General features: G+C 47.8%; 1 protein-coding gene across 2 annotated transcripts in view; it reads left to right on the forward strand.

Moving 5' to 3' along the window:
* Positions 1–26,205, forward strand: part of PRKCB (protein kinase C beta) — a 259,786-nt gene extending 233,581 nt beyond the window's left edge. The window contains exon 17 of one of the 2 annotated variants that reach the window (XM_084819085.1): positions 25,576–26,205. In XM_084819085.1, the coding sequence (XP_084675211.1) occupies positions 25,576–25,728 (153 nt within the window). In that variant the 3' untranslated portion in view covers positions 25,729–26,205. Of the gene's footprint in view, positions 1–14,762; positions 18,371–25,575 lie in introns of those variants that run through there. The other variant, XM_084819084.1, reaches the window with a different exon arrangement.
* Positions 26,206–26,925: the final 720 nt, after the last annotated feature.

The following is a 26,925-nucleotide window of genomic DNA, read 5'->3' on the forward strand; positions in this document are numbered from 1 at the left end:
GGTGACTGGAGCTCCTCTGTCAAATAGAGCTCCTCTCTGTTGATTTGTAGAGATGTAGATGTCTGGTATACCTGTAACTGAGGACTCATGGAATTGTTACAGTATGGGAAGCAGAGCTCCTGTCTCTTTTTCCAGGACAAGATGTGGGACTTTCCTGTAGCCACTTCAAAAGGTTTTTCTGATACATGCACATTCTCTGAAATAGATGTGCCAGGTCTTCTGAAAGCCATACAGAAGGTGTGGACAACATGAACAGTGCCCTTATGACCTGCACAGTCTATGGAAAATCCTTACTGGTTTCTGCCTAGCCTAGTACAGTTCTTCAAACATGAGCCTGTAAAGACAGGAGTGGTGCCATTGATGGGTGCTGAGGGTGACAGCTTCATTCTTGTAGAAGAATGTGTCGGGGCCTGGCTCCCTGCTGTATATCTGGCTGTTTGGGCGCTTCTGGCTGCACATTGCGGTACCTGGCCAAGGCCACAGTCCTTCCGAACGTCCAAGCCATTGCTGGTCCTTCCAAGTTGTCTTCTGCCTGTGGCTCATCTTGTCTCTCCACTGCATCCTCCCCATGGGCGGCAATCCTCCCTCTTTTCGAGGGTGAAAAAAGTGGGTCTTGACATCTGGCTCAGCAACATACTGTAGGCCTGAATCATTAATGGAGAAGTAATTCACTCAGCAGGTAAAAGGCAAGTCGCAGCTTGAATTGTTCATGAGCACACGCCAACAGCTGGGGGGAATTCTGGCCCTGCGGAGGGTTTCTGCTATTGCTGCACCTGCCCCCCTCCCCTAACCCTCTATGATGTCATTTTGGGGGGTGCAGATACTTCTGCTGTAAAAAAAAGGGGGGTGTAACCAACGTGGCTTCCTTGCAAGGTGTTCTGGGAAGGGTGCGCAGTTCTTCTTGTGGAGAGGAATTTTGCTCTCTGATGTGCCTGTCACAGCTGCTCTTTTCAGGTCCCTTGGGGGAAACCACCGTTACTTTGGTATCAGGGACATGCACATTCAGTTGCCTGACTGTGTGGATTTGGTGGACCCAATCCAGCCAAAGTTAGTAATAGTTAACAGCATAATCCTCTTCATGATTACTCAGAAGTTCAGTGTTGCTTACTTCCAAGTAGCTGTGCATAAGATGCAGCCTCTGTCTCACTGAAAGCAAGGGGACTTCTAACTTAGTCATGACTAACATGTTCCATTTGTTTCAGTGGAGCTTAATTGTGGGCATCTCTACACCAGCCTAAAGCCCTGCATTTAAAACGGAGCTTTCTGCTTCCGTTTCAAATGCAGGATCACGACGACTCCCTTTTTCACGTGCTTCCTTCTCCCCCACCCCCTTCCCCCCCTTCTCCCCATACCGGAGTCTCCCATCATCTTTCATTGATCTCGCTCCTCTTCTTGCCGCTTTTCCTCTTTTCACGGAGGGAACTGAAGTGGAACACAACGGGGGGTGGGAATTTGGTAGCTCATTATCTGTGATCTATTTAAAAATGGAACGAAGGGCATTTAGTGCAGAAGACGCCTTGGATGATCACGGTGTCATGTAAAGAGCCCACAAACTTCCGTGAAGGAGCCATCTCAATCGCAGGATAAAAGCTCCGTATGAAGGAGCCCTGTGACTAATCTTGCTGGATTTTAGTCAGAGAGGATGACAATTAATGGATCTTTGCGGAGGTTGTGTTAGCTCCAGAGCGTTATTGCTGGGCTGTTCCTTTCCCCATTCTGTCTCTTTTAACGCCATGTTTACAACTGCAGCACACCCCTGCCCAGCTTCTATGGTTCTTGCAGACTTTTTATCTTGGTGGAGGCTTCTTGCGCTGCACCAGGGAGCCGCTGGCATTGTTGTTCTATGAAATTACACGCACCCCCCCCCCCCCGCTTCTCTCATTTGAACCTGCATCCACAGGCTGGCCTTGTCTGTGAGAGGAAGTGCCTGTCCTGACATGGCTGATCTTTGCCCCCTGTCTCTGTATACTGGTTGCCAGCCAGACTTGGAGCAGACCCACAGAAGGATCTTTGAACATTTACTCACCACCTCTCATTGAGATAATCATGGTGTGTGTGCTTTTTTAATCTAATTACTTCTTTATTCACATAGAACCCAGTGGTTTGGAAAGCCTCTGTGTTTTGATGGAGCAAGCAAAGCTCAGACTAGGGAATGGCACTGGGATTTTGAAAAATAATAACAATATAGAATGTGCCTTAATTACAGAGAGTGGTGCAGCATTGGCTGAATGGCCTTTTCACGGTTGCAGCGCACAGGCTGACAGATGGCAGCAGTTGAGGGTTTATAACAGTATGAACTTTTCCTTGTACTTCCCAGGGTTTTTCAATGGGTGGAATGTTCCAGATGGTGCCGCTCCCATTTCCCCTGTAGCTGGTCAGGTCACTCACTCTGTGCTCTGGCATCACACTGGCCATTTCCTTGCATTCATGTGACACCCATGGCTGCTGCTATGGAAAAAGGGACAATGTGGTCATATCAGCACATGAGGGACCCTACATATTATGGGGGAAGGGGGCACGGGGTGCCGTTTTTGGCGATAGCACCCTGTGGAGAGTAACATGTGATTTCATCCCAAGAGAGGTATTTGACCCCTTTGAAAGCTGCATGCAGTGAACGGGGTTCCTGCCCTGCCCCACAATGTCTGATCGGACGCCGGGAGGGCTTAGGTGGTTGTTGAAGGCAGATGTTCCTGTCCCCTTCCATTCACACTTCCTAATCTGCATTTTCTTCGGTATGCTTTGCTTTTGCAAGACATTCTTTTAGTCACTCAGCTGTATAATTAATGGGGATGCAAGCTGTAATCAATTTAATGGGTAGATTAATCAACTAAAGTTTTAGTTGTTTAATCCTTGGGGGGTTATTTTAATGGGTAAGGGCAAACTCCCATTAGGGGTAGCGAGTCAAGGGTACACTTTTAATTGTGAAACTGGTTTCATTTGCTACTGGCAAGGGATGAAAAAGCTAATGTTATGGATCACCTTTCCTTCTAACACTGAGTGATAGCTCAGTATCATTACTCTGTCAACTATCCTTTACTATCTCAAAAAGGCAGTGATATGCACACTTTTTATTTATATCAAGGGAGCTCAAAACAGCTTACATAATAAAACAACATGCAATACATAAAAACAAATCCAATACAAAATTGCAAAACCAAGACCAACAGAAGCAACGTTGTGGTGGTAGCAGCACTAAAATAACAACATATGTTTCATTTATTTAATACATTTCTTAGCTGCCTTTCTTTTCAAGGTAGTTTACAATATAAAAAGAATAAAAGTCAGCATCAAACAAATCTTGAAAAACTAATCAGCTAAGAGTCGTGTTTTGGAACTGCCATGTTTTGGCAAAACACCTGTTAGAATAAAGTGTCAGGGACTGGCTAACATCCAGTGGGGGTTGGGGAGGGCATGCCACAAAGTGGGTTCCACTAGCGAAAAGGCTGCTGGCCGTGTCTCATTTGGCAGCGGCTCGTGGAGCGAGGTCTCCAATGCTGAACAGAGCATGCAGGATGGGAGTATGCAGAATAATTTTTAAAAATTCACTTGGATAATTTCTTATTTTTAACTCAAAACTATTTAAGTGGTGGACAGCCTCAGTTATTAGTCTGTATTCTGCCCATTTTTTGGTGGAATTAATATTTGTCACCCTTATTGCATCAGCTGCTTCACATACTTTGCTTTCGTTAACTAATTTTTTTTGTTGCTTTTGGATATCTGCAGAGACATAAGAACATGTCTCTTTTAAGTCTTTTTGCATGCTCTTTGCCACCTTCAAGTTCCTAATCCTCATGATCTTGGTTCAAGACTGAGGCCTAGTATACACTTGCAGTAGAATGGGATGGTAGAGTCCTGACTTGATAGTGCAGACTTTACCACTTTAGGAGGCAGAGATAATTTTTGAGTGCTGCCCTGTGTAATATATATATATATATATATATATATATATATATATATATGAAAAATTAAACATCCCAGCCAGCAGAACACAAGCACACCAGGGAGAAAGGTTCTAGCCTAGCTCACACCTTGTTGTGCTAGCTTTCTACTTGCACGGTATTTTCATGCAGGGGAGCATTCGGAATTGTGATCCTCCACTTGCAGGCTGTTGTGGTGCAGTCCATTCTACCACCTCAAATTTTTCCTACCTTATTCCACTTCATTCTGTTGCATATGTCCAAAATCTCTCCTCATTTCCTCCCTTTTATCGCCTTCTTGCATGTTCTGCTGCGCAGTCTTACCTAGGTCATGAGGCCCACCAGTTGCCATGGCTCTCCTGGGGCCTGAGCCCCAACCCCACCCTCACTTCTCCTTCCAACCCCTTCTCTCCATGGCCCACCTCCTCCTTTGGGCCTGGCCTGCTAAACTACCCCAGAAGATGCCTGTTTGGCTGCCATTCCTTGCTTCGCCCATCCTGCATTGCTGCACCGCCTCCTCAGAGGCCCCAGGCACCCTGTGGCGGTGGGCGCTTTTCAGAGGCAACAAAGGCAGCTGTTTCAGACAAGCAACTGCTTCAGAGGTTTGCAGGCGTGCAGGGAACACGGTTGTCATGTGCCTCCCGGTCTTGTTCGAGGTGTGCAGATGCATGTACAGAGATACTGGACAAATGTGGATGCTGCCACATCTAGGCCAAAGGCAAAAGCTGCCCATCGTTTCCCAAGAATGGTTTTTCATCACTCTGCCTGATTCAAAGAGAAATATGTTGAGGGTTTTATTTTGTTTTGGGGGGTTTGTGTTTTGTTTCTTTGTTTTGCCATGGTGTCCCTTTTGAAAACAAACAGCCTAATGGTGAAAGAAAAAGGCTATTTTCTGAGATGGCAGCTTTATATCAGCAAAAATAAAAAAGGCAATTTCCTCCTGGCTATAAATATTACAGAGGGCTGTGTAAAATAAATCCACTCCTTCTCAGGGTCATTTTGGGAACTCTGGGTGGACATTAATGGGACACTAAAATGGGTAGATTTGCCCCCTGGTGCATCTGTTAATTGTGGAAATTTACGCAGGAGGGAAATCTCTCCCTCTGTTTGAAAAGAGACTCTTTCTGCCTCTGAAATAGGGGTAATTTTAGAGAGAACTCAGTTTTACTATGCAAGAGAAGGTGGGTATATTTTTATTTAAAGGCAAAATTAACTAAATATCACCCTGTTCTGGACAGGGAGACGGGAGGAAATTACCCCCTTGAGATGTACAGGCTGCTTGCTGGATCAAGGAATAAAAGTATAGCTTGCAATTTATGTAGATTAGCACTGAATAGTGAAAGTGCTTTTTGCTGGAAGGAGCCTCATAAGCTTTCAGGGAACAAGGAGCAATTGTCACTTCTCATTCTTATAACAGGCAAGAGCTGAATTGCATCCTGCAAAAAACAGAGACCGGAGAGGAGCTGCTTTGTTACAGAATGCGTGCTAATGCAGCCCCCATCAAGGTCATTTCCGAGAACGGCTCTGGAGCTGGCGGCTGGTTGTCGTTCTCCCATTCTGTGTTCTGGGCAGTCCTGGCAGTTGTCAGAGCGAAGAATCCGCAGCTCCAGCCGTGCCAGCCAAAGGGCTCCGCGTACCTTGGAATGCCAGAGGCTGAGCACAGAGCCCAGGCAGAGGCCACCCCCTCTGTGACCTGCCCCTGCTCGGAGGCTTCTGGCTGGCCCCCACAGGGAGCGGGGCGGCTGCTGGGCTAGATGGGCCCTTCACTTGAGCCAGCAGGACTCCCCTGCTGTTCTCCATGCTGACAAGGTGGCAGGGGCTCATAGAATGAGGCGAGGGGCAGGGAGAGAGCGAGGGGGGGGCATTTTTCTTCCTAGTCTTGTATTCCTGGGGCACAGGGTCATCTGGCTGAGCGGCAGGTGCTGGAGGGCAGTTGGGAGAGCGCCCCTCTTCACACAGTGCACAATCCATGTGTGGCATCTGCTGACCGAAGGTGCGGCCATGGCCACTGACTTGGGTGGCTTTCAGGGGGGGGTTGGAGCAATTCAGGCTTCCCCAACCCAGCACCCTCCAGATGTGATGGAGCACCACTCCCAGCAATCCTGACCGTGGGCTATGCTGGCTGGGGCTGATGGGAGTCAAAGTCCAAAACATCTGGAGGGCGCTGGGCTGGGGAAGGAGGGAGCCATTCATGGCGGAGCAGGGGGGGAATCTATCAAGAGCTAGATGGCACCTCCGGGTGCGTTCGGAGGCAGCCTGTGCCACGGCAGAGCCACAGCTGGGGAGAGCGGCAGCGGCGGCGGCTCTCGCCTTCACGCCCTGCTTGCGGGGCTCCTGGAGGTGGCTGGGTGACTGCTGTAGGAACCGGCGCTGGACAAGATGGGCCCTCCTTGGCCTCGCCCAAGACGGCTCTTCTGAGCCTCTCAGTCCTTCTGTGCGGGTTCAGGGAACCACGTCTTCCACTTGCTCGTGGCAATTCCCACATAGCGGTCATCTGTTTGTTTGGAAGGTCACATCCCGTGTGTGGTGAGGGCGGGGTGGGGGCTCCTAAGAAAGTTTTGCTCTCCCAGCTCTTAAATTCTTTGGAAAATGGAAAGCGACACCAATACTGCAGCCACGGTTTATGGGCCGAGCAGGCCAGCATTGCAGTGAATCTGCTCCAGATAGCCTCTCTTCCCTTGTCTTGTGTAGCATGTTTTAGCTGTGTCCATTTTGGGGGTACCACGATGGCATACATATCCCATATTAAGTAGAAAGGGCCCACCCTTTATTGTAAAAGGGCGCAGGGAGCAGAGGAGAACGGAGGGGAGGAAGAAGCGCGGCCCCTTTCCTTGGCAGCAAGCCAGGGCTGGTGCTGTTGGGTGCCTGGCCTGGTCTCTCTGGGCCAGGCATTTCTGAAGCTAATTGGCGGTGACAACTCCACTCTCAAAGCGCCTGCTGCACACCCAGGAGCAGCCAGAGCCAGCAGAAGGGTGCCGCTCACATCAGCAGGGAGATCTTCCTGCCATGCTGCCGTCTCAGAGCCTGATGGGGCGTGGGGAGGGCGGAGGGCAAATAGGAACCCGGCCTGTAGCGCTTCTCTTTCCTCTTCTGGTTTTGCTGCTCCTCTGATTGCTTTGGGGCAGCACGTTTCCAAATGTGACTGGGCATGGGGAGAGGGCATTTTCTTTCATCACATGTTACCAGCAGATTCAGCTTGCAGAGGCTACGCAAGCAACAGGTCACATGCTGGACCTGTTTCAGGAGGGTCGCCAACGGGATGCGCCTTGGCCTGGCCGTGGCATGGCCGCAGCCGCAGACCAGCAGGCACTCCCCGGCCTCTGCTCTTCAGGTGTGCTGGACAGCAACACCCATAATTCTCAGCCGCTACAGATCTGTCTCAGAACTATAATGAAATGGAATATTATATTGCTACCTCTGGGTTTCCCAAAATGTAACATTTGGAGGAGGAGACTTGTTTTTTAAAAGCTCCTTGTACATTCAAAAATAGGGAGAGTGGTTTTGGCCTCGCCTTCTCCCAGGGTGGCCACTTTGACAGGACCAAAAAAGAGGACCAAAGAGGACACAGGTTTGCCTAAAATTTGCATATTTATTTTTGTTTGTTCGTTCATTGGATTTGTATACTGCTCAACTTGCAAATGCCCCCCGGGGCAGTTCACAATGCTAATTTATCTGTACAGATGCAAAATCGGAAAAAAATATTATAATTTAAATAGAAATAAAATATATCTCAGATGCTAACTGCAGATGGACAGTGTCAAGGCCCATCCTCTACTCTCTCTTCTTAAGGGCTTTTATCTTAAACCCAGTGTGGACTGAACCATGCATGGGATGGTGCTTCCCATCTGTCTTAGGTCTTGGGATGGGCTAATAGAGAGAGAGACACACACAAATGTGCTTGCATATTAGTAGCAAGGGCTGTTGGAGAGTGGGGCATATGAGTTTTTTAATCATCTGCATTTCTGGACATCATTCTCTGAGATGTGCTGCTGTCAGGTTGGGTTAGAGGAGATGAGTGTCTTTGAAGCTGTCTTTTGGAACTCTAATCATATGTGGGGAGGCACTGTTTTCTGAGCATGCATAGCTTCTGGTTAGTATGGAAGGTGCTTGAAGCAGCTTTCAGAAGTGTCCAAGGCTACACTGAAAACAAAGTTTAAAAATAGCACATGGTACACAGTCAAAAGTCAGAGTTTGTATGCATTTTTCTTTGGAAGACAAACTTCAGTGCACATGCTGATGAAAATTCCTCCTCCTCCTGCATCCGTGGCCTCTATGCTCATCTTTCTAAAATGAAAATATGCCCCCTTTGTTACAGATTTATGTTTGGCTCTTGAGCCCAGGGGAGTGAAGAGGGGTCCTTGACCTTTCCCAAAACATCTCCCTTTGCACACAGCCTTTGGGTAATAGTAACACTTATTTAGTTATTTACAATATTAATATACCGCTCCATATCTAGAACAGATTTCAGAGTGGTGAACACAAAAGATAAAACAGTAAGAGCATAAAAAGATTAAAACACCACACTAAAATTACACTTTTTAAAAAACACAATGCCAATAGAAACCGTGACTGGTCAGTTAAGGAATGCCTCCTGGAACAGTGCTGTTTTCAGGAGGCGCCAGAAACAACGCAGTGTTGGTGCCTGCCTGACCTCCAGGGGCGGGGAGTTCCAAAGAAGGGGGGCCACCACACTGAAGGCTCTTCTCTGGTGGACTCCAATCGGGCCATAGGTCCATGTGGAACCACCGGGAACATGCCCTCTGATGACCTCAGTGACTGGGCAGGTTGGTAAGGGAGAAGGTGATCTCTCAGGTATCCTGGGCCCAAGTTGTTTAGGGCTTTGTACACTAGTACTGAAACCTTAAACCAGGCCCAGTAGCAAATAGGCAGCCAGTGCAGTTCCCTCAGCAAAGGAGTTACATGCTGAAAGGGGCAGCTCCTGATAACGGCCAAGCTGCTGCAGTCTGCAGTAGCTCCAGGTTCCGGACCAGGCTTAAGGGCAGCCCCACAGACAGCGCATTGCAGTGATCCAGTCTTGAGGTTACTGGCACCAGTACCTCTGTGGCCAAGCCATCCCTGTCCAGGAGAGGCCGTAGTTGGCAGCCAGCCAAAGCTGGCAAAAGACACTCTCAGCCACCATGGACACTTGGGCCTCCAGCGACAGTGATGGATCTAGGAGTACCCCCAAACTACAGACCTGATTTTTCGGAGGGAGTGCAACCCCATCCAGAACAGTCAATGAGCCTATCTCCCGGACTCGGGAACCATGCATCCACAGGGCTTCCATCTTGCCAGGATTCAGCTTCAGTTTATTGGCCCTCATCCAGCCCATTACTGAGTTCAGGCACTGGTCCAGGACTTGCACAGCCTCTCCTGATCCAGATGTCACAGGGAGACAGAGCTGTGTGTCATCAGCATACTAATGGTACTTGGCTGCAAATCCCCTAATAACTGCTCCCAGCGACAGCATATAGATGTTAAATAACATTGGGGACAAGATGGTACCCCACGGAACCCCATAGCTCAATTGCCAAGGGGCCGAGGAATGGTCACCCAATGTTACTCTCTGAAATCGGCCCCTCAGGTAGGAACAGCACCACTGTAACACAGTGCCTCCGATACCCATCCCATGGCATCGATCCAGGAGGATATCATGGTCGATGGTATCAAAAGCCGATAAGAGATGGAGCAGAATTAACAGGGTTGCACTCCTGCTGTCCCTCTCTCAATAAAGGTCATCCATCAGGGCGACCAAGGCTGACTCAGTCCTGTAACCAGGCTGAAACCCAGATTGGAATGGGTCTAGATAATCAGTATCCTCCAAGAGTGCCTACAATTGTCCTGCCACTACCCTTTCCAGAACCTTCCCTAAGAAAGGAGTATTTGCAGCTGGGCGGCAGTTGTCTTAATACCAGTGGGTCCAGAGTGGGCTTCTTCAGGAGTGGTCGCACTACTGCCTCCTTAAGGACAGCAGGGACCACCCCTTCCTGAAGGGAAGCATTCACCACACCCTGGACCCACCCAGTCATACCCCTTGACTAGCTTTTTAGCCAGGAGGGGCAAGGATCCAGAGGGCACATGGTCAGTCACATTGCTGCAAGCACCTTGCCGATGTCATCAGGATGTAACAACTGAAACTGATCCCACAAAATCAGGCAGATGGTGGCATCAGACACCTCAGCTGGAACTGCACTAACAACGGTATCAGGTTTGCTGCAGAGACAAGAGATTTTGTCCTCAAAGTGCAATGCAAAAAGGTCACAGCAGGTCCTTGAGGGGACCAGGGCCCCATTCTCTTGGGAGAGCGTTAACAGCCCCCAGACCACCCAAAAGAGCTCAGCTGGATGGCTACGTGAGGATGTAATGGAGGCAGCAAAGTAAGCCTTCTTTGCTGCCTGCACCACCACACAATAGGCACAATTATGTGCTCTACAGTGTGCTCGGTCATCCTTGCTTTGACATTTGCACCATTTGCGCTCTAGCCAACATCTAGTCTGTTTCATTGCCCGTAGCTCCCCTGTATACCAGGGAGCAGAACAGGTTCCACAGCACCAGAGAGGGCACTCGGGTGCAATCGAGTCAGTGGCCCACTGCATCTCACTCTTCCACAGTGAGGCTAGGGCCTCGGCTGGATCACCAGCTTTCTCCACTGGGAAATCCCCAAGAGCATTCAGAAATCCATTGGATTCCATCAGTCTCCTGGGGTGGACCATCTGAATCGGTTCCTCACCCCTGCAGGAGGGAAGTAACGCCGTGAGTTCAAATATCACCAGGAAGCACTTAACAATTATATAATGCTGTATGATGTTTGAAGCCTTTTCCTTCCATTATTTTGGTAATTCTTACAACTGTCCTCTTATGGAGATCAGTATTATTAATCCATTATTGAAGGGGGGGATGTGCCCCCGCACTATACTCTACCTGGCAGGCGGGGGGGGGGTCGATCTGGGTCAAGAGTTCCGGTTGCATGGGAGATTGCAAGACTGAGTGTGTGTGGGTTCTGGAGGTTTACGAGCTAAAGCAGGCAAAGCAGCCCTGCCTGCAGATCTGGGAAGGGGCAGAACCCAATAATGGAAGGTAGCCAAGGCCAAGCTGGTGGGGAAGAGACTTGGGCTCCAGGGATGACAGCCTGCATATTGAGGAAAGGGAAGGAGAGAGCCCTCCGAAGCCAAATGCCACCCATGTGGCCTTGAGCTGCTTCACACGTTCAAGGGTGCACCTAGAATTTGTTAAGGTCATGTGTGAATTTTAGCGACACATGACTCCTACAGATATGCCAAGGACTGTCTGCTGCTCCGAGCTGAGTATTTTCCTATTATTCCTAGAGCACCTTCAAAGAAGCACATATATAAGACATGTGCCCAAGAGCTGTAGGCTTGAGAAGTGAGACACAGGAGAAGGGAGAGAAGGGGACACGGAAGTGGGCGAGAACAGCTAGAAAATGCTAGTGTGGAGGGGTGAGGCTTTGTCAGGCATTAGGCACTGCAGTAATGTTTCCTGGGTCAGTTTGCAAAATGAAGAATAGTTTTCCCATTCTGCCACTTGACTGCAAGAAAAGTGTTACTGTTGGATTGGGTTGCATGCTGCCTTCTGTTCAGATAAAACTCGAAAGCAGGACAGCTTAATTTGTGTGCCAGATCATGGGAGAAAAGCTTGCAAATAAATAAATTAAGTTTTTGAGGAGTTAGAAGCACTGCCAGAGTCCAGCACATGGTAAAATGGTATCCGTGCAATTGCTTCACGGTATGCCTAGGCTGGCCCTTCAGCCTTTGTTTACTATTTGGAGCGGTGGGACAAGTGAATCTGGTTTGATTTGCAGGTACACCAACTTGGACAGCTTTAAAAGGGGATTAGACAAATGCATGGAGAATTATGTCAGTGGCTGCTAGCCCTGATGGCTGCATGCCAAGTATCTCCAGTTTGTTTGTTTGTTTGTTTTATTACATTTTTGTACCACCCAATAGCAAAAGCTCTCTGGGCAGTTCACAACAATTCAAATGATAAAATACATCACAATAAAATATAGATGATAAAATACAATATAAAATTTAAAACTATAATATAAATATAAAATAATCAAACTGAGCTAGCAGCAAGAAATGTAAAATACAGTACCGGGTAAAAACAAACTGAAAAACTGGGAGAATAAAAAGGTCTTCACCTGGTGCTGAAATGAGCACAATGTAGGTGCCAGGCGAACACCTCTGGGAAGCTCATGCCACAGCTCGGGATGCCGCTCAATGTCAGGGGTTGGGAGCATGAGCTGGGAGTGGGGTGCTATTGCTGCTCGGGGCTTCCCCGCTGGACCTCTGCTGGCCACTGCGGGGATGGAAAGCTCGACCAGGGAGCAGGGCTCTGGCCTTCAACAACAGCAGCATCAATTCTGTTCCTCACTGGGGCAGCTCACAACAGTACAGTCCAATGTCAAGGAATAATTACTGTTAAAATCAATTAAAAACACTAAGAGGCTACCTTTAATCCAAACAAAGAGCCAGATCTCTCCCCAAAGGGCCTCCTGAAGAAGAAGGCCTTTGTCACCTTTCTAAATGTCACCAAGGAGCTTGTCTTGGGAGCCACTCTAGAGAGGGAGGTCCACAACACAGAAGCTACTGCTGAAAAGGCCCTGCTCTTTGCCAACATCCTTTTTGTTTCAACAGTACTAGATGTTCAGAACCGAGCCCTGTTGAAGGCAGTTTTCTATGTTCCAACAGGGTATGGTGTGGTTGGCATTCAGCTTGGATAGGGTAGCTGGTGTGGCACTTATTGCCAAAAGATCACATGGGGAGGGGAAACCTGTCCTCCCCTGCAAGCTCCCAGTCAACAGTTGTGAGAAACTGAAGAGGTGTAACTGTCTGCAAGTGTTTCTTTTGAATAATTCATTTTTTGCGAGCCTGCTTTAAGAGTTTATTAAAAATGCAAATCTGTTTTTCTTAGCAAATAAAAGTTAATTACCATGGAGGGGTAAAAAACAAGGGAGCCACTGCACGGGAGGAGTGAGCTTGCTTTAGAGCCCTCTCTGTGTGTGCGGGGGGGAGAGATGCTCTGGAGCCCCTCTCTCTCCCCCAGGGGCACCGTGCCGAGGGAGAGCGGCTTCCGGGGTGGCTTTGATAAGAGCAGGGGCTCACTCTCCATCAAAAGAAAGCCAGCGATGGCTGTGCCTGCAGGAGCTGGAGGGGCCTTCAGCCCGCAGCGCCTGATGCCATCTGAGAGACTGTTGTGTTCCATTAATAGCTCCCTTCCTCAGCTTCCAAGGGATGATCTGGACACTGAGAACTCCCGTGCACAAAGCTGGTTGGTCGCAACAGGTGGTTGCTGAACGCTTGACCGTAGAGCCCACGTGGCTCGCTAGGCACAGCCAAGGGCTTGGGGGTCATCTCTGGGCCAGACAGAGCAGGAGACCGGGCCGCTCTTTATGCTGCCAGCCAGCGTCTAAACTGCCTGGACCAAGCTCTCGGTGCAATACTTGGCCGGTCGCACCTTTTTCTGAAAAGACTTTTGCGCAGTTGCAGCCATGCCTAGCGTGGCCCTTCCTCTAATAGGGGTGTCGCCTGGCGTGAGATCTCTTCTCTCTCCGGCAGCTGCCAAACCTGTGGAGCTGATGCTGGGGAACGAGACACGTGGCTGGATATTACTCTCGGGGGGGGGGGGGTGAGGGGCACACGAGGCACCTGCACATGCCCCGGCATGTCTCGCCTGAGCAGAGCGACACGCATGGGGTTTTGTCCTCGCAAGAGGCTGGTAGGGTGGCCAGGCTGAGCTGCAGTGGCCCCGGAACCCCGCTGAGTGTCATGGCTGAGGGGAGGTTTGGGCCCAGGTTGTTGCCATCCGAGGTCGGCACTCCGACCGCTGCGCTACACGGAGCGCCCTTCTGGCGGTAGAGATTCGATCAAGACTCTTGCTGACCTGGAAAATGGACTTGTTGGTTGTTCATAAGACTTTTGACAAGCTAGGGAAGTCTAAGCACAAACGGTGTTGGTTTCATGGCAGATTGCCTGGGCCACAATTTGCCTTTGTCCTTGGTGGTGGCCTTCCCGCGCGGTGCGTTTCTGCTCTGTGGGGCCAGCACAGCTGGTCTGTGGACATGCCGCTTCCCATCCTCCGCTGGTATGTCCACCCTTGGCACCAATGAGTGAGGCCTCGCCTCTTCAGGAGTGGCTGTGTCAAATTGGCTGGATCCAGTTTAGACGGGCACGCAACGACGCGCTTCGAGGGAGGAGGGGAGCTCTGGGGGGGGCATTGCTGAAGGGCCGGTGCTCTGTTTTCTTTTTTTACAAGAGATGCGTTTGGGCACAGTATGTGGCCTGGGAACATCTGAGGCTGGAGCAGGGCTGAAGCAGAGAGGGTGTGGGTCTGATCTCCCTTTGGATGGGAGACAACTGAGAACTTGATGCAAGGGTGGGATACAAGCATAGTAAGAAATGTATTTACTTTTAGAGAGAGAGGGACCATCACCCCTGCATGTGGCACATTCTTGGACAGGTATGGCATTGCATGTGACCGGCAGAGCTCTGCAAGTAATTGCCTCGTCATCTCATCTTTCTCCTACAATTACTTGCTGGAAGGCTGGCTGACAGCTTATCAGTTTCCCAGCACCATCATGATCAAACTACTCTGCCCTTGCAATTAAACTCACCCTTCTGGGAGCCATAAGTATTTTGCATTGTTTATTTTTGTTTCTCTCATTTTGCTCATTTGAACTATTTTGCCTGACCACAGGGTGGGGGGTGGGGGTGGGGAGAGAGGCTGCAATGGGAAATGCAGCAAACAACATCCAACTTCTGCTTTTAAATTTTTTTGTTTTACTTTTTGCCACCTACCATGAGTTCTTTTCTTCCCCTCTCATAGTGTGGACGAAATGCTGAAAACTTCGACCGGTTTTTCACTCGCCACCCACCTGTCCTAACACCACCCGACCAGGAAGTCATCAGGAACATTGACCAATCAGAATTTGAAGGATTTTCCTTTGTTAACTCTGAGTTTTTTAAGCCTGAAGTCAAGAGCTAAGTAGCCATTGCAGACCATCCTCCTCCTCCCCCCCACGCACACCCCTCCCATCTGGTCCCGGCAGCTGTTGTGGTGACTCCCTCCATTGCAAACATTGGCTGTCACGCTTGGACTTCTTTTCTGGTGATACTAGAATGACCACATTTCAAAGACCTGAACAGTAGTTGAGTAAAGTTGCACCAGTGTCACCCATGTGGGTGAGAGCCACGGAACTGTCATGGCCATAAGTCAACAGGTGCCCTCTCCGGGAGCGTCCGTAGCTTTAACTACACTCTTGGTGGGGCACAAGACTAGGAACAACCCATTTGCTTTAGAATCCACCTGGGAAAATCCCTCTGGGGCTCTCGGAATTGGTTTAGGGAAATCAGTCAAACGACTTGTTGAACTTCTGTAGATGCACTGGCCCTCTAACCACACCCACCACCAGCCCAAGTCTGCCGTTTGGGGAAGGAGTGGACTTCGCTGCCTTCTCACCCAGCCATGATGGAATGTTTGCTTGCTGCTTTAAATCAACTGCAGAGGGTATGTCAAGTTCTCAAGGTGTGCTGCCCGGTTGTGCAAGGAAACATTTTGGAGTGCGGGGGCTCAGCATGACCATCCCCCTAGCCAGCCCCTGAGAAGAGTCCAAAAATGCAGGCAGCTGTGTTGATCCATGTCAACAAACCGCTTCCAGTGGCTTTCATCTCCCCCCGGGCGGGCCCTTCGCAAGACGAACGGGTCTGAACCACAAAATGCTTTGCGTTACAACAGGAAACAATATATCGTCGCTGGGGAAATCCATTCCACCCCAGTGCATATGAGGATTGCAGCTAACCTCAGAGAGGACAGGGAAGTCTTGGGGTGGGGGTGAGATGATGGCAGCGTCCCTGCTAATAAAAAGGACTAGTGCTGCATCCCTGTGAGCCCTGCTGCCCAGTTGGTGCTGTCCCCAGAAGAAGTTGGGAACACGCGGGGGCATCTCGCACATGTCCTGACTTGTCCTTTTGTCTTGCAGCCTCAGCGTGCAAACAGGCTGGGCTCAGAGGCAGCCCACAGCCATTTCCATTGCAGGTGCAAAACTTACCGTGACTGGGAAATGGCTGCAGGTTGTCTGTGTGCAGCCTGAAAAGGGGGCTGCTCCTGTGGCTTCTCCATGTGATCCGGAATGTGGAGCACAAACAGTGTGAACTCAATAAACCCAGTGAGACTTGGGGCATGTCTACACTTACATGCATGCATACATTGGTTTAACAGTCGCTCCCCAGAAATCCTGGGGAACTGAGGCGGAGGTGGGAGAAGGATATCCTACAGAGCATTTTCTGCACCCTCAAAGTCAAACATAGAAGTCAAACTTCCTTCTGTGGAGGAAGCCATAGCAATTAAACTGGGGGAAAGTGTCCCCCCCCCCACTCATGTTGTGCTTCAAATTGCACTGCTTCAGTTTTATAGGAATTCAGTAAGACTTGCATTTTTATGCATGAATGGTACCACTGTAGCATCCAGCTTTCCCCTTCGACTGTGCCCTTCTGTGGTTCATTTGCTTCCATTTGGGGCTTGTGGGTGCAGAAGAACATAAGAGGAGCCCTGAAGCCTGCTCAGACCAGACGTTCATCCAGCCTGTATCCCACCGCAGCCAAGGAGGCGCCTCTGGGAAGCCCACAAGCAGGACGGGAAGGCCGCAGCTCCCCAGCAATGGTTCCTCAGCGGCGGACTGCCTGTCACCCTGCAGCCTCCATGACGGAGCACCACCGACAGACCGAGCTCCCTCCTCATCCCTGAATTTGCCTACAGGCCTTTCAGAGACACCCAGGCCAGCGGCCAAGAGCACATGTTGAGGAACTAGTCCCGCCCATTAATCGCTCGTCTTGTGAAGAAGTGTTCTTCTCCTTGGGCAGGGGCGACGGCCCACCACGGGGCAGGGGGGCGCCTGCGTTGCAGGGCAGATTCACTCACCCCCTGGCATTTCCAGCAGGCGGGGAGCCCCTGCCGGTCAGCGTAAGCCATATTGGGCAGGAGGGGCTGCGTCTGCTCAGCAGGGGGCCGCTCCCAGTGTGAGGGGGAGAGGCCAGAGCCCCGGGGTGGACAGCCTGCTTGCGTGCGGAATAGCCCAGCTTCCGTTCTTGGCAGGCCGGGTAGGGCTGGGAAAGACGCACACACCTCTGGCGGGGCGGGGTGTGTGTGGAGAGCTGCTGCTAGTCAGTGCTGACTGGCTCAGTAGAGGAAGCGTCATGTGCTGGCCGGAATCTCTGCCCGGCAGTTTCATTGGCTGGCCCCAAGATTTACCATTATATGAGCGGGAGAAAAACATTTCTTTCTCCATTTTTTCCTTGGATTGCACCCAAGGAACATCAGAGACCATTCAGTGGCTGCTGTGTTTGTGGCAGCCCCATTTTCTTTTCTGAGCCCAGGTTGGCCTGTGCAGCTAGTAAGCATGTTAACAGAAGGGCTTCATCGCAGCCAGGGGCCATGATCCCACGCAGGCGTGCAAAGCTCTCTAAAATGGGGGCAAGAGGGAGAAAGGCGGAAGCTGAATGGCCATTTCTGATCTTGATGAAAGTTTCAGGCAGGTAGCTGATGGGGAAGTGGAAGCCCATTTCCCTCTTCGCCATGCCCCCTCTCCCTACAAGAGAAGCTGATCAAACTCTGCAGGACTCTTCTGGCTCCTCTTAAAACTCCTCAGATATCTTGTCTGAGGAGGGGCTCTTCTCCACCCACTCTTCACCCCCAGTTCACTTCAGCTCTTGCTTGAACTGGAGTTTGAGTGTCAACCCTAACCATGAGCAAGCAGATGTCTGAGCACTAAGAAAGAAAAAGAAAGGGGGGAGGATTACATACACACACGCACACATGCACACTTAATGGCTGTGTAAAGTAGACCTCGATTTTAAACCTCACAAATGCAGTCAGGTCGAGCAATCGGCCCCCAGCTTGCAAAAAGACGAGGACAGGATTTCCTATGAACATTCTGGAATGAATGGTCACCCTAGTATCTACCATCCATGTCACAGTTTCTACATTATATTCATATCAAACCTTTGTGGGGGGTTTTCCTTAAACGTATGGGGGGGTGCTGTTTGACTAGTTGCCAAATTGACAAGTTCCGTCTGTTCCAATGCGCTTTATGTGTGTCAAAATTTGAGTATTTTACTAAAATGAAGCTGATATTTAAACTCCAAACAGTATTTGTGTAATTTGACTGAAGCTGTAAAGTATTTTTGTCTCAACTAATATTCTTCTGAGAATAACCAAGAATTGCCACTGGTATTTTAAGCTGTCTGTTTTTCTGGCAACCCTAAACAGAAGAAAAGAAAATGGCTTCTTTTAAGACTTCGACGCTGCTCATCCACCATTCCCTTTTGTACTTTCCCGTCTCAGGCTTGTGGGGTGTTCACCTACCAGTGTGCTTTGAGTTATTCATGTGCCAATTCCCCCCCCCCAATACAATTCTAAAATAAAAAGTAAGAAATCTTGTTTGGAGGAAACCTCAGTTTATTTGTAAGCAGGACTAAATGACCGCCTAGATGATGGGCTTGGGGATTAATACAGAAAATATTTATTTGGGGGGGGGGGATATTTTGCAAGCAAAATTTCAACTCAAATTTGCTTCCAGAGCTTATAGAGTTCAAATCTGAAAATGTTTCCAGTTCTGAATTCTGTTACATTTATTGGTTTCTTTGGTTTTTTTTTTTTTTTTTAGAAACCTCTAGGATCTAAACCATTAAACTTGACATGTGAAATCATGTGAGAAGTTAAGAGAATTTTTACAGAAGTTTACATCATTGACCTCTAATTTAAAAAAAAAATGCACAACATTTTAAAACCCTCCCAAATGAATGTTCAAATCTGAATTTTGAAATGTAATTTCATTTTGTGAGAAATTTCAGCTCATCTCTATTGGAGACACTGGAAACTGAGTGGAAGGACCAACAGGAAAGGGGCAGCCTAAACCTCTAAGCAAATCTCCAGCACACACACCACTGCCATGAACAAGAAAGCACAGTGGGGACCCTCTGAGGCTCAGGGAGACCTGAGAGAATGTAGCCCCTTAGAACATACTATGTGGGGGGGCACAGGCTCTCTGTGGTACCTACCTGGAGGCGGCTGGTCTTGGAGATGACAGCATTTCAGCCACTAGGCCATGGATAGCTTTTGGATGGATCCAGATGAATCCTCTTCTCCCTTCCCTGCCCCCACAAGGAGTGTGGAGCTGCGTAGAGCAATTGCTCTGATCGTTGGATTGCCCAGGTTGGCATGAGGGGTGTCGCAGCCAGTGCGTGCTGAATAAGTTGAGGGAACCCTGGTGCTCCCATGGGTTGTGCACTTTGCTGACCTGAATTCCATCTTCCTGCTCTGTAGATAACCTGTTGCATACAACACTAGAAGAGGGAGGCTCGTGTGACTTCATCTTCTGCCCGTATATTCTGCAATATATAGAAAAACAGTCGGGCCCTTCCAAATAAGTGAAGATTTCTTCTCTCTTCTCTCTCCCTCAGCAAATCCAGCAGCTTGCTCTTTCAAAGCCCACAGCAATGATTTCTGTGGGAGGCTTTGGCTGAGGCCCCCCACCCACCCCCCAAAAGTGTCTGCTGCATCAAGCAGCATGTGGTCATTTCATGAGTCATCAGCTGCCCACGGCTTTGCTCTGGAGGCAGCTGTCCTTGTGAGCAATTAGCTGTGTTTTGTGAAGGAGAGAGAGATGCAAGTAGCAGTTAATTTTGCTCCTCCAGATTCTGGTGATGGGCCATCTAGTTCCTTTGGAGATCTGCTTCTACTGAAAGAGTGGAAGCTGTGGGGGAACCCTGCTGCAGAGAGGCCCTCGTCTTTGGCCCTAGCAAAGAAAGCGAGGAAACTCACAGGAACAAGAGCCCTGGTCCTCCAGAGGACACCGCCCTCCTCCTCCTGCCCCCCTCCATGGGCCACAGGGCTTCCCAAGCAGTCTGTCGTCTTCAGGGACCTTTAAGCACAACCTGCAACACTGGGCCCATTGTTAAACCATTTCTCTGTCCAAGGCAGCCTTCCCCTGCCTCATGCCCTTCAGATGTTTTTGGCTTCCATTTCCATCAGGCCCAGCCAGGAATGCTGGGAGTTTTAGTCATCTGGAGTTGTTTTCATCTGGAGGGCAGCAGGATGGGGAAGGCTGGGCTAAGGTGACCAGATGCCAAGGAGGGCCATGAGGTCCCAGCATTTTCAGCAGTTCTGTTGGAGAGGGAATGTTGGAGGTGCCAAAACAGAGGGTGAGAAAAGCTGCCCCTGCAGAGCCGCCCTCTCCCTTCACACAACTATTCCGGGCAACTTGGGTTCGGTCCATCACAAACAGAAATCGCTGTGTTGTGATGTGTAGTCAATCAGATTAAGAGAAAACATTTTGTTCGCCTTAAAAGAGGACACACCCCAACTGAACAGCACATTTCACATTATGCCAAATAGTCTTCATGCAAGTCATATACTTGTATCTTTCTGCTACTCGTGCATGTTTGGTGCAACAGGAACTCTCCAGTGATGATCCTGCCATGTTTGTTTTAACAGAAGGCTTAGTGCAAACTACCGCAGAGAACTTCTGGAACCCATCCAAATTCTAGCAAGTTTGATATCTAGAATCTAAGACAGATTCTAGAAAGAGGTATATGTTTGGCAAACGTTTGTATTTTTAAAATCCTGGCTCTGATCCAGCGGTCTGTGTTTGCATCAGGAGGCTCATACCCACTGGGTACCCCTTCCTCTCTCCAACTGGCCATCTGCTTGGAGAGGGAAATGGGGACTCCACTAGCACTGCTGGGCGCTCCTGTCTGGCTTGGGGCAAGAGTCTCCAAAAGCCAAGGCTACCCATGATCTGCTGGAATGAATACCAGGGCTGATTCTGGGGAAGGTCTGCTGGATGTTCTGTCAGTAAACAGAAGGCATCAGCAAAAAGTAGCTGCCCCTATTCTGTCTGCAGGTGGAGCTTTGAGGTCAAGTGTATCCAGCTTTCTCCCTCCCTCTCCCTCTCCCTCCCTCACACACACACACACACACACACACACACACCGGAATCTACTACCGGCCACCCAATCAAGGAGAAGACGAGAATGAAACTTTTGAAAAGCAAATAGCCAATGTTTTAAGGAAGCATGATGTAGTAGTAATGGGGGACTTCAATTTCCCCGATATTTGTTGGGAGACAAATTCTGCAAAACATGGCCCCTCCAGGAAATTCCTGACTTGTGTGGCGGATAACTTCCTCCTAAAGGAAGTAGAGGAAGGAACTACAGGATCGGCTGTCCTTGACTTGATCGTAACCAACGGAGATGACTTAGTGGATAAAGTAGCAGTTCCAGGAACTCTGGGGGAAAGCGACCATGTTATACCTGAGTTCTTGGTTCTAAAGGAAGCAAAAGCCGAGTGTAGTCAAACACATACCCTGGATTTTAGGAAAGCTGATTTTAATAAACTCAGAACAATGATCAGGAAGGTCCCATGGCAAGCGACGCTAATGAGAAAAGGAGTCCAAGATGGGTGGGAGCTTTTTAAAAAAAATTCTCAAAGCAAAATCACAAACAATTCCAACAAGAAGAAAAGGTGGAAAACAACAGAAGAAGCCAATGTGGCTTCACAAAAAGCTTAGGGATGACATGAAAACAAAAAAGGACACATACAGGAAGTGGGAAGAAGGCCAAGTAACAAAGGGAGAGTACAGGCAGGTAGCACAAAATTGCAGGGATGGTGTCAGAAAGGTTAAAGCTGCGAATGAGCTGAGGTTAGCGAGGGATGCTAAAAGCAACAAAAAGGCTTTCTTCAACTACGTGCATAGTAAAAGGCAGAAGAAAGAAATGGTTGTTCAGCTATTAAATAGGGATGGCAAAACGATAACAGATGACAAAGAAAAGGCAGAGGTGCTCAATTCCTACTTTGGCTCAGTCTTCTCCCAGAAGAGGGTCTATGACCCCCCAGGCAAAGGCGAAGTACAGGCCGAAGGGGCAGGATTGCAGCTTGAGATCGATAAGCATATGGTCAAGGAACACCTAATTACTTGAAGGAGTTCAGATCTCCAGGGCCAGATGAACTGCATCCGAGAGTAATAAAGGAACTGGCAGAAGAACTCTCAGAACTGCTGTCTATTCTCTTTGAGAAATCATGGAGGACGGGGGAAGTGCCAGATGACTGAAGGAGGGCTGATGTTGTCCCTATCTTCAAAAAGGGTAAGAAGGAGGAACCTGGGAACTACAGACCAGTCAGTCTCACATCAATCCCAGGGAAAATTCTGGAGCAGATGAAAAAGCAATCCATCTGTATGCACTTTGGAAACAATGCAGTGATTACTCGAAGCCAACGTGGATTTGTCAAGAACAAGTCCTGCCAGACGAATCTGATCCCATTTTTTTATCAATTCACCTCCCTTGTGGACTGTGGGAATGCTGTAGACATCATATACCTCGACTTCAGCAAAGCTTTCAACAAAGTGCCCCATGATCTCCTGATGAGCGAACTAGCTCAAAGTGGGCTAGATGAAACAACGATCCGGTGGATCCACAGTTGGCTACAGAATCGGACTCAAAGAGCGCTTCTCAATGGGACCTTCTCCAACTGGGGAGAGGTAACGAGTGGGGTACCGCAGGGCTCAGTCCTGGGCCCAGTGCGCTTCAACCTTTTTAGTAATGACTTGGAGGAGGAGGTGCAGGGAATGCTGATCAAATTTGCAGATGACACCAAATTGGGCGGGATAGCTAATACTTTGGAAGACAGAAACAAAATTCAAAGTGATCTGGATAGACTGGAGCGCTGGGCAGAAAACAACAGAATGGCATTTAATAGGGATCAATGCCAAGTTCTGCACCTAGGAAAAAGAAACCAAAGGCACAGTTACAAGATGAGGGATACGTGGCTCAACAACACGACAAGCGAGAATGATCTTGGAATTGTTGTAGATCACAAGTTGAAGGTGAGCCAACAATGTGATGTGGCTGCAAAAAAGGCACATGCTATTTTGGGCTGCATTAATAGAAGCATAGCTTCCAAATCCCAGGAAGTACTAGTTCCCCTCTACTCAGCACTGGTTAGGCCTAATCTGGAGTACTGTGTCCAGTTCTGGGCACCACACTTGAAGAAGGATGCAGACAAACTGGAGAGGGTTCAGAGGAGGGCAACAAAGATGATCAGAGGACTGGAAACAAAGCCCTATGAGGAGAGACTGAAAGAACTGGGCATGTTCAGCCTTGAGAAGAGAAGACTGAGGGGAGATATGATAGCGCTCTTCAAGTGCTTGAAAGGTTGTCCCAGAGAGCAAGGCCAGGATCTCTTCTCCATCATCCCAGAGTGCAGGACATGGAATAATGGGCTCAAGTGACAGGAAGCCAGATTCTGGCTGAACATCAGGAAAAACTTCCTGACTGTTAGAGCAATACAACAATGGAACCCATTACCTCGGGAGGCGGTGGGCTCTCCCACATTGGAGGCCTTCAAGACGAGGCTGGACAGCCATCTGTCAGGGATGCTCTGACTTGGATTCCTGCACTGAGCAGGGGGTTGGACTCGATGGCCTTGTAGGCCCCTTCCAACCCTACTATTCTATGATTCTGTGATTCACACACACACACACACACATACACACACACTGCATTCCAACTGCAGCCACTGAAAATATTAATTTAAACTTGAATATCTAAAATAGAAAATATTTGGTGCAGCCCTAATTTTTCTGGGATCCCAACTTTGCAAAGGATCTCAACGTTATACCTAAGATTCCCTTGCAATATCTAGGAATGTCAAGTTAACTGTTTACAAAATAGCAAATATTACAGTGTTCTTTTTAGAATTATAATTGTCTAATATATTTGAAATTTTCTTTAAAAAAAAATGAAATAAAACCAAAGAGGCCAAATCATCCAGTGATGATTTTACTACATCAGAAGTGAACCTCAAATTGAGCCACTGCCTCAAGCGAACAAAGGTCAACGTACCACAGAGAATAACTGGTTGGCTTCCTGTCCCTTTTGCTGTAGCATCAATATTTGTTGCATTTGAATTTGCATGCCCCCAAAAGTGAAGCCCTGTAATATTTATTGGGTTCGGGGGGCTTTCTTGATGGGGGAAAAATCAGTTATACTTTGTACACTGAAATTTAACACGTTATAGCCACCGCCAGTGCCAATGAACTGAATGGGAGCGTCACAAAAACACTCCTCTCCACCAGAGGTCAACCTGAGCAAGGAGGCTCTGCCCAAATCAGCTTTGAAGTGGAAAACATTTCCCTAGCTGCAGTATAAAACGTTTATACATTGCTCTCAAATCCCATTTATCATGTTTAGTTATTTCCTATCTTTGTATTACAAATCTGTCTTTTGGTGAAAATTCTGCATGATAAGAAATTATTATTATTATTATTATTATTATTATTAAACTTTTAGTTTGTGAACTCCATGTAAAGGTGGTAGCCTGTTTCTAGGCCTGAGTATGTATACCAAGGGTGTTCAATTCAATACAAGATGGAAATATGTTTTTCTCTGCTGCTAGTTCTCATTGTATCTTCCTGCAAAGACAGGCCCCATATAAATATGCCACTAGCTTGAATGAAGTGTGCCCAATGTAATGCCTGTTCTGTCTCAATAATTTTTGAAAGTCAGTATATAAAACATACAGCTCTTAGGCCATGATCCACAGAGGGTGTGTGTGTGTATGTGTAAACAGGTAACTGGAGTTTGACTGACAAATAAGTAGCAATTCTCAGAGTATCAAATTCCTGGACCCTTTTTAATATTAATAATTCATTTTATTAATAGTATTATTTATAATGTAGCACAATTACGAATGTGATGCTATTCTTTTTACGAATTTCTGTCTTGTTCAAAGTGTTTGCATATGTTGTCCCAGTGACCTTTGCAACAATCCAGTTCAGCAGATCAATGCCCCCAAATTGCAGGAGATGGGCTGAGGCTGGGAGAACTGGGAGGTGCTTGAAGGGGAGGCTGCCTGATGATGTCTTGAACTAGGAGCTCCCAGCTCCCAGGTCATGCGGTTTGCCAGTAAGGAACTTGTACACACACATCCACTGAACTCAGTGGTACTTACATCTGAGTTACTATGTACAGGGTGTAAGACTGCACCCTTTGCAACCCTTTTGTGAATCAGCCACATGGACACATGCCAAGGATGTGTCCACACACGTGTGGATGTGGCTTAATGTACCTTCACGTACACAGGCAGAGGATCACACCTCAAGCTCCACTGGCTCTGGAGACTTAAAATGTGCTTTAAAAGAGGGGCAGCTGCTCAGCAAGTGATAGAAAACTTCCACTGTTGCATTGCTGGGTGCATCTCTGGATTGAGTGCATCTCCGGATGCCCCCTTCAGGGGTTCTTACCCTTAAGGGTGGCCTGAAAACAACTTGAAATAAAGTTTAAAAATAAAATAAAAGATGTGGCCATTTGCCATGTTGGGAGAGTTCACATTTTTCAAAATGCGGATCCTGGTATTCACCAGAACAGCTGCATAATTATTCATTTGGAAACATTGTCCGCTGTCTCCCAGGGGCACTTGGCAGGTCATGGCAAATCATAGATACCACGTACCAATCTTCCACATTTACACCCTCCGTTTTCTTCTTCTTCACTACTTTATGATTCTGGTAGCTGCTTTGTTTGGATTTCTCTTCCGTGCACCTTCCCTTTGCATTGTTTTTAACATTTTACTTTCTGTCCAACAGAAAGACAAACACGACACTTCCAACTTCGATAAAGAGTTCACGAGGCAGCCCGTGGAGCTCACGCCCACAGACAAACTCTTCATCATGAACTTGGACCAGAATGAGTTTGCAGGATTCTCCTACACTAACCCTGAATTTGTCATTAATGTTTAGGCAACGTGGTCAGTCCTGCTGCTTTTGTATTCACAGGTCTGAACTCCAGGTTTCCTTGTATATATGGACTCTAGTCTTCCGAGGTTAACGGTGCATATGTTTAGACATCCACATTCCCTCATAGGAGAAGAGCTGGTTGCTTGATATAGGTGGCTTTTCCTCTGTGTACTATATATATATATATATATATATAGTACACAAAGTACTATATATATATATACTATATATATATAGTATTCAGCAAAGGATAGCATTTCTAGAATCACCAACCAGTGGCTAACAGTAGCGTTTTGATTAAACTTGTCAGAAGTCTTGTCTCAAAATATCAAATTTGTATTTTCAAATTCCTCTGAAACTGAAATGCTGGTGTTTCTTGTCTTTGGATGCTAAGCATGGTCAGCATCTTCAACAGGTGTGTCGCAGCTTTTGCAATGACTGTGACCTTGTTTTACAATAATATTTTTTTCTGTTCAGGACAGAACTAAACCTAGTGTGTGAATAAGTCTGCTTCATAGACTCACTTACCTTTTGAAATCTATGGTGAATCTGTTTTCCTCTTGAACACATTTTAGAACTGCTTGTCTATATCTAGGCAGGAAACGCGCAAAACTGAATTTCCATTCCAGTTCTTGTAAATTAAAGTACATTTTCTCTTCTTTTTTAAGCAAAAAAGGAGTTGATAATAATAATGTGGCATTTTAGAATCACTGGGACAGTTTGCAGTTTTAATGGTGCTCTTTGATGAAGTCTGTTTCTTTCTTTTATTTTTGTACAACTTCTGGATGGATTACTAGAATTCAACCTAAGCACAGCCCCCCAGGTGGTATCACTGTATAATTTAGACATGGAATCTGAGTTCAGAAGGGGATGGAAAGCTTCTTATGGTGACTTTCTCCAGTATTGTCTGAATCCTAATGCTGGCTGATTTCTCAAAGCATCTTGGCTTCATTTTAGTCCTCTTTCTAGGCTTGCTCTTTTCACAATTAGTAATACAAAACCATGTGTATCACTTAATAATAAGAATGTTACTTTCAAAATCCTGGTTGTATTTTTAATCATCAGTTTATGGCTGGAAAAGAGAAAGTGCCATATGCAAGAGGGCAGCCAGAAGAACAAGGTGGACTCCCATCAGGAGAAAGGCTTTGTGTCTTTGGCAGCAGGCACCGATGCTTGTCTCTCTCCCCCCACACTCTTTAA

Source organism: Heloderma suspectum, chromosome 12 (assembly GCF_057233095.1).
Source record: "Heloderma suspectum isolate Gila_16-S chromosome 12, 16-S_ref, whole genome shotgun sequence".
In the NCBI taxonomy this organism is placed as follows: Eukaryota; Metazoa; Chordata; class Lepidosauria; order Squamata; family Helodermatidae; genus Heloderma; species Heloderma suspectum.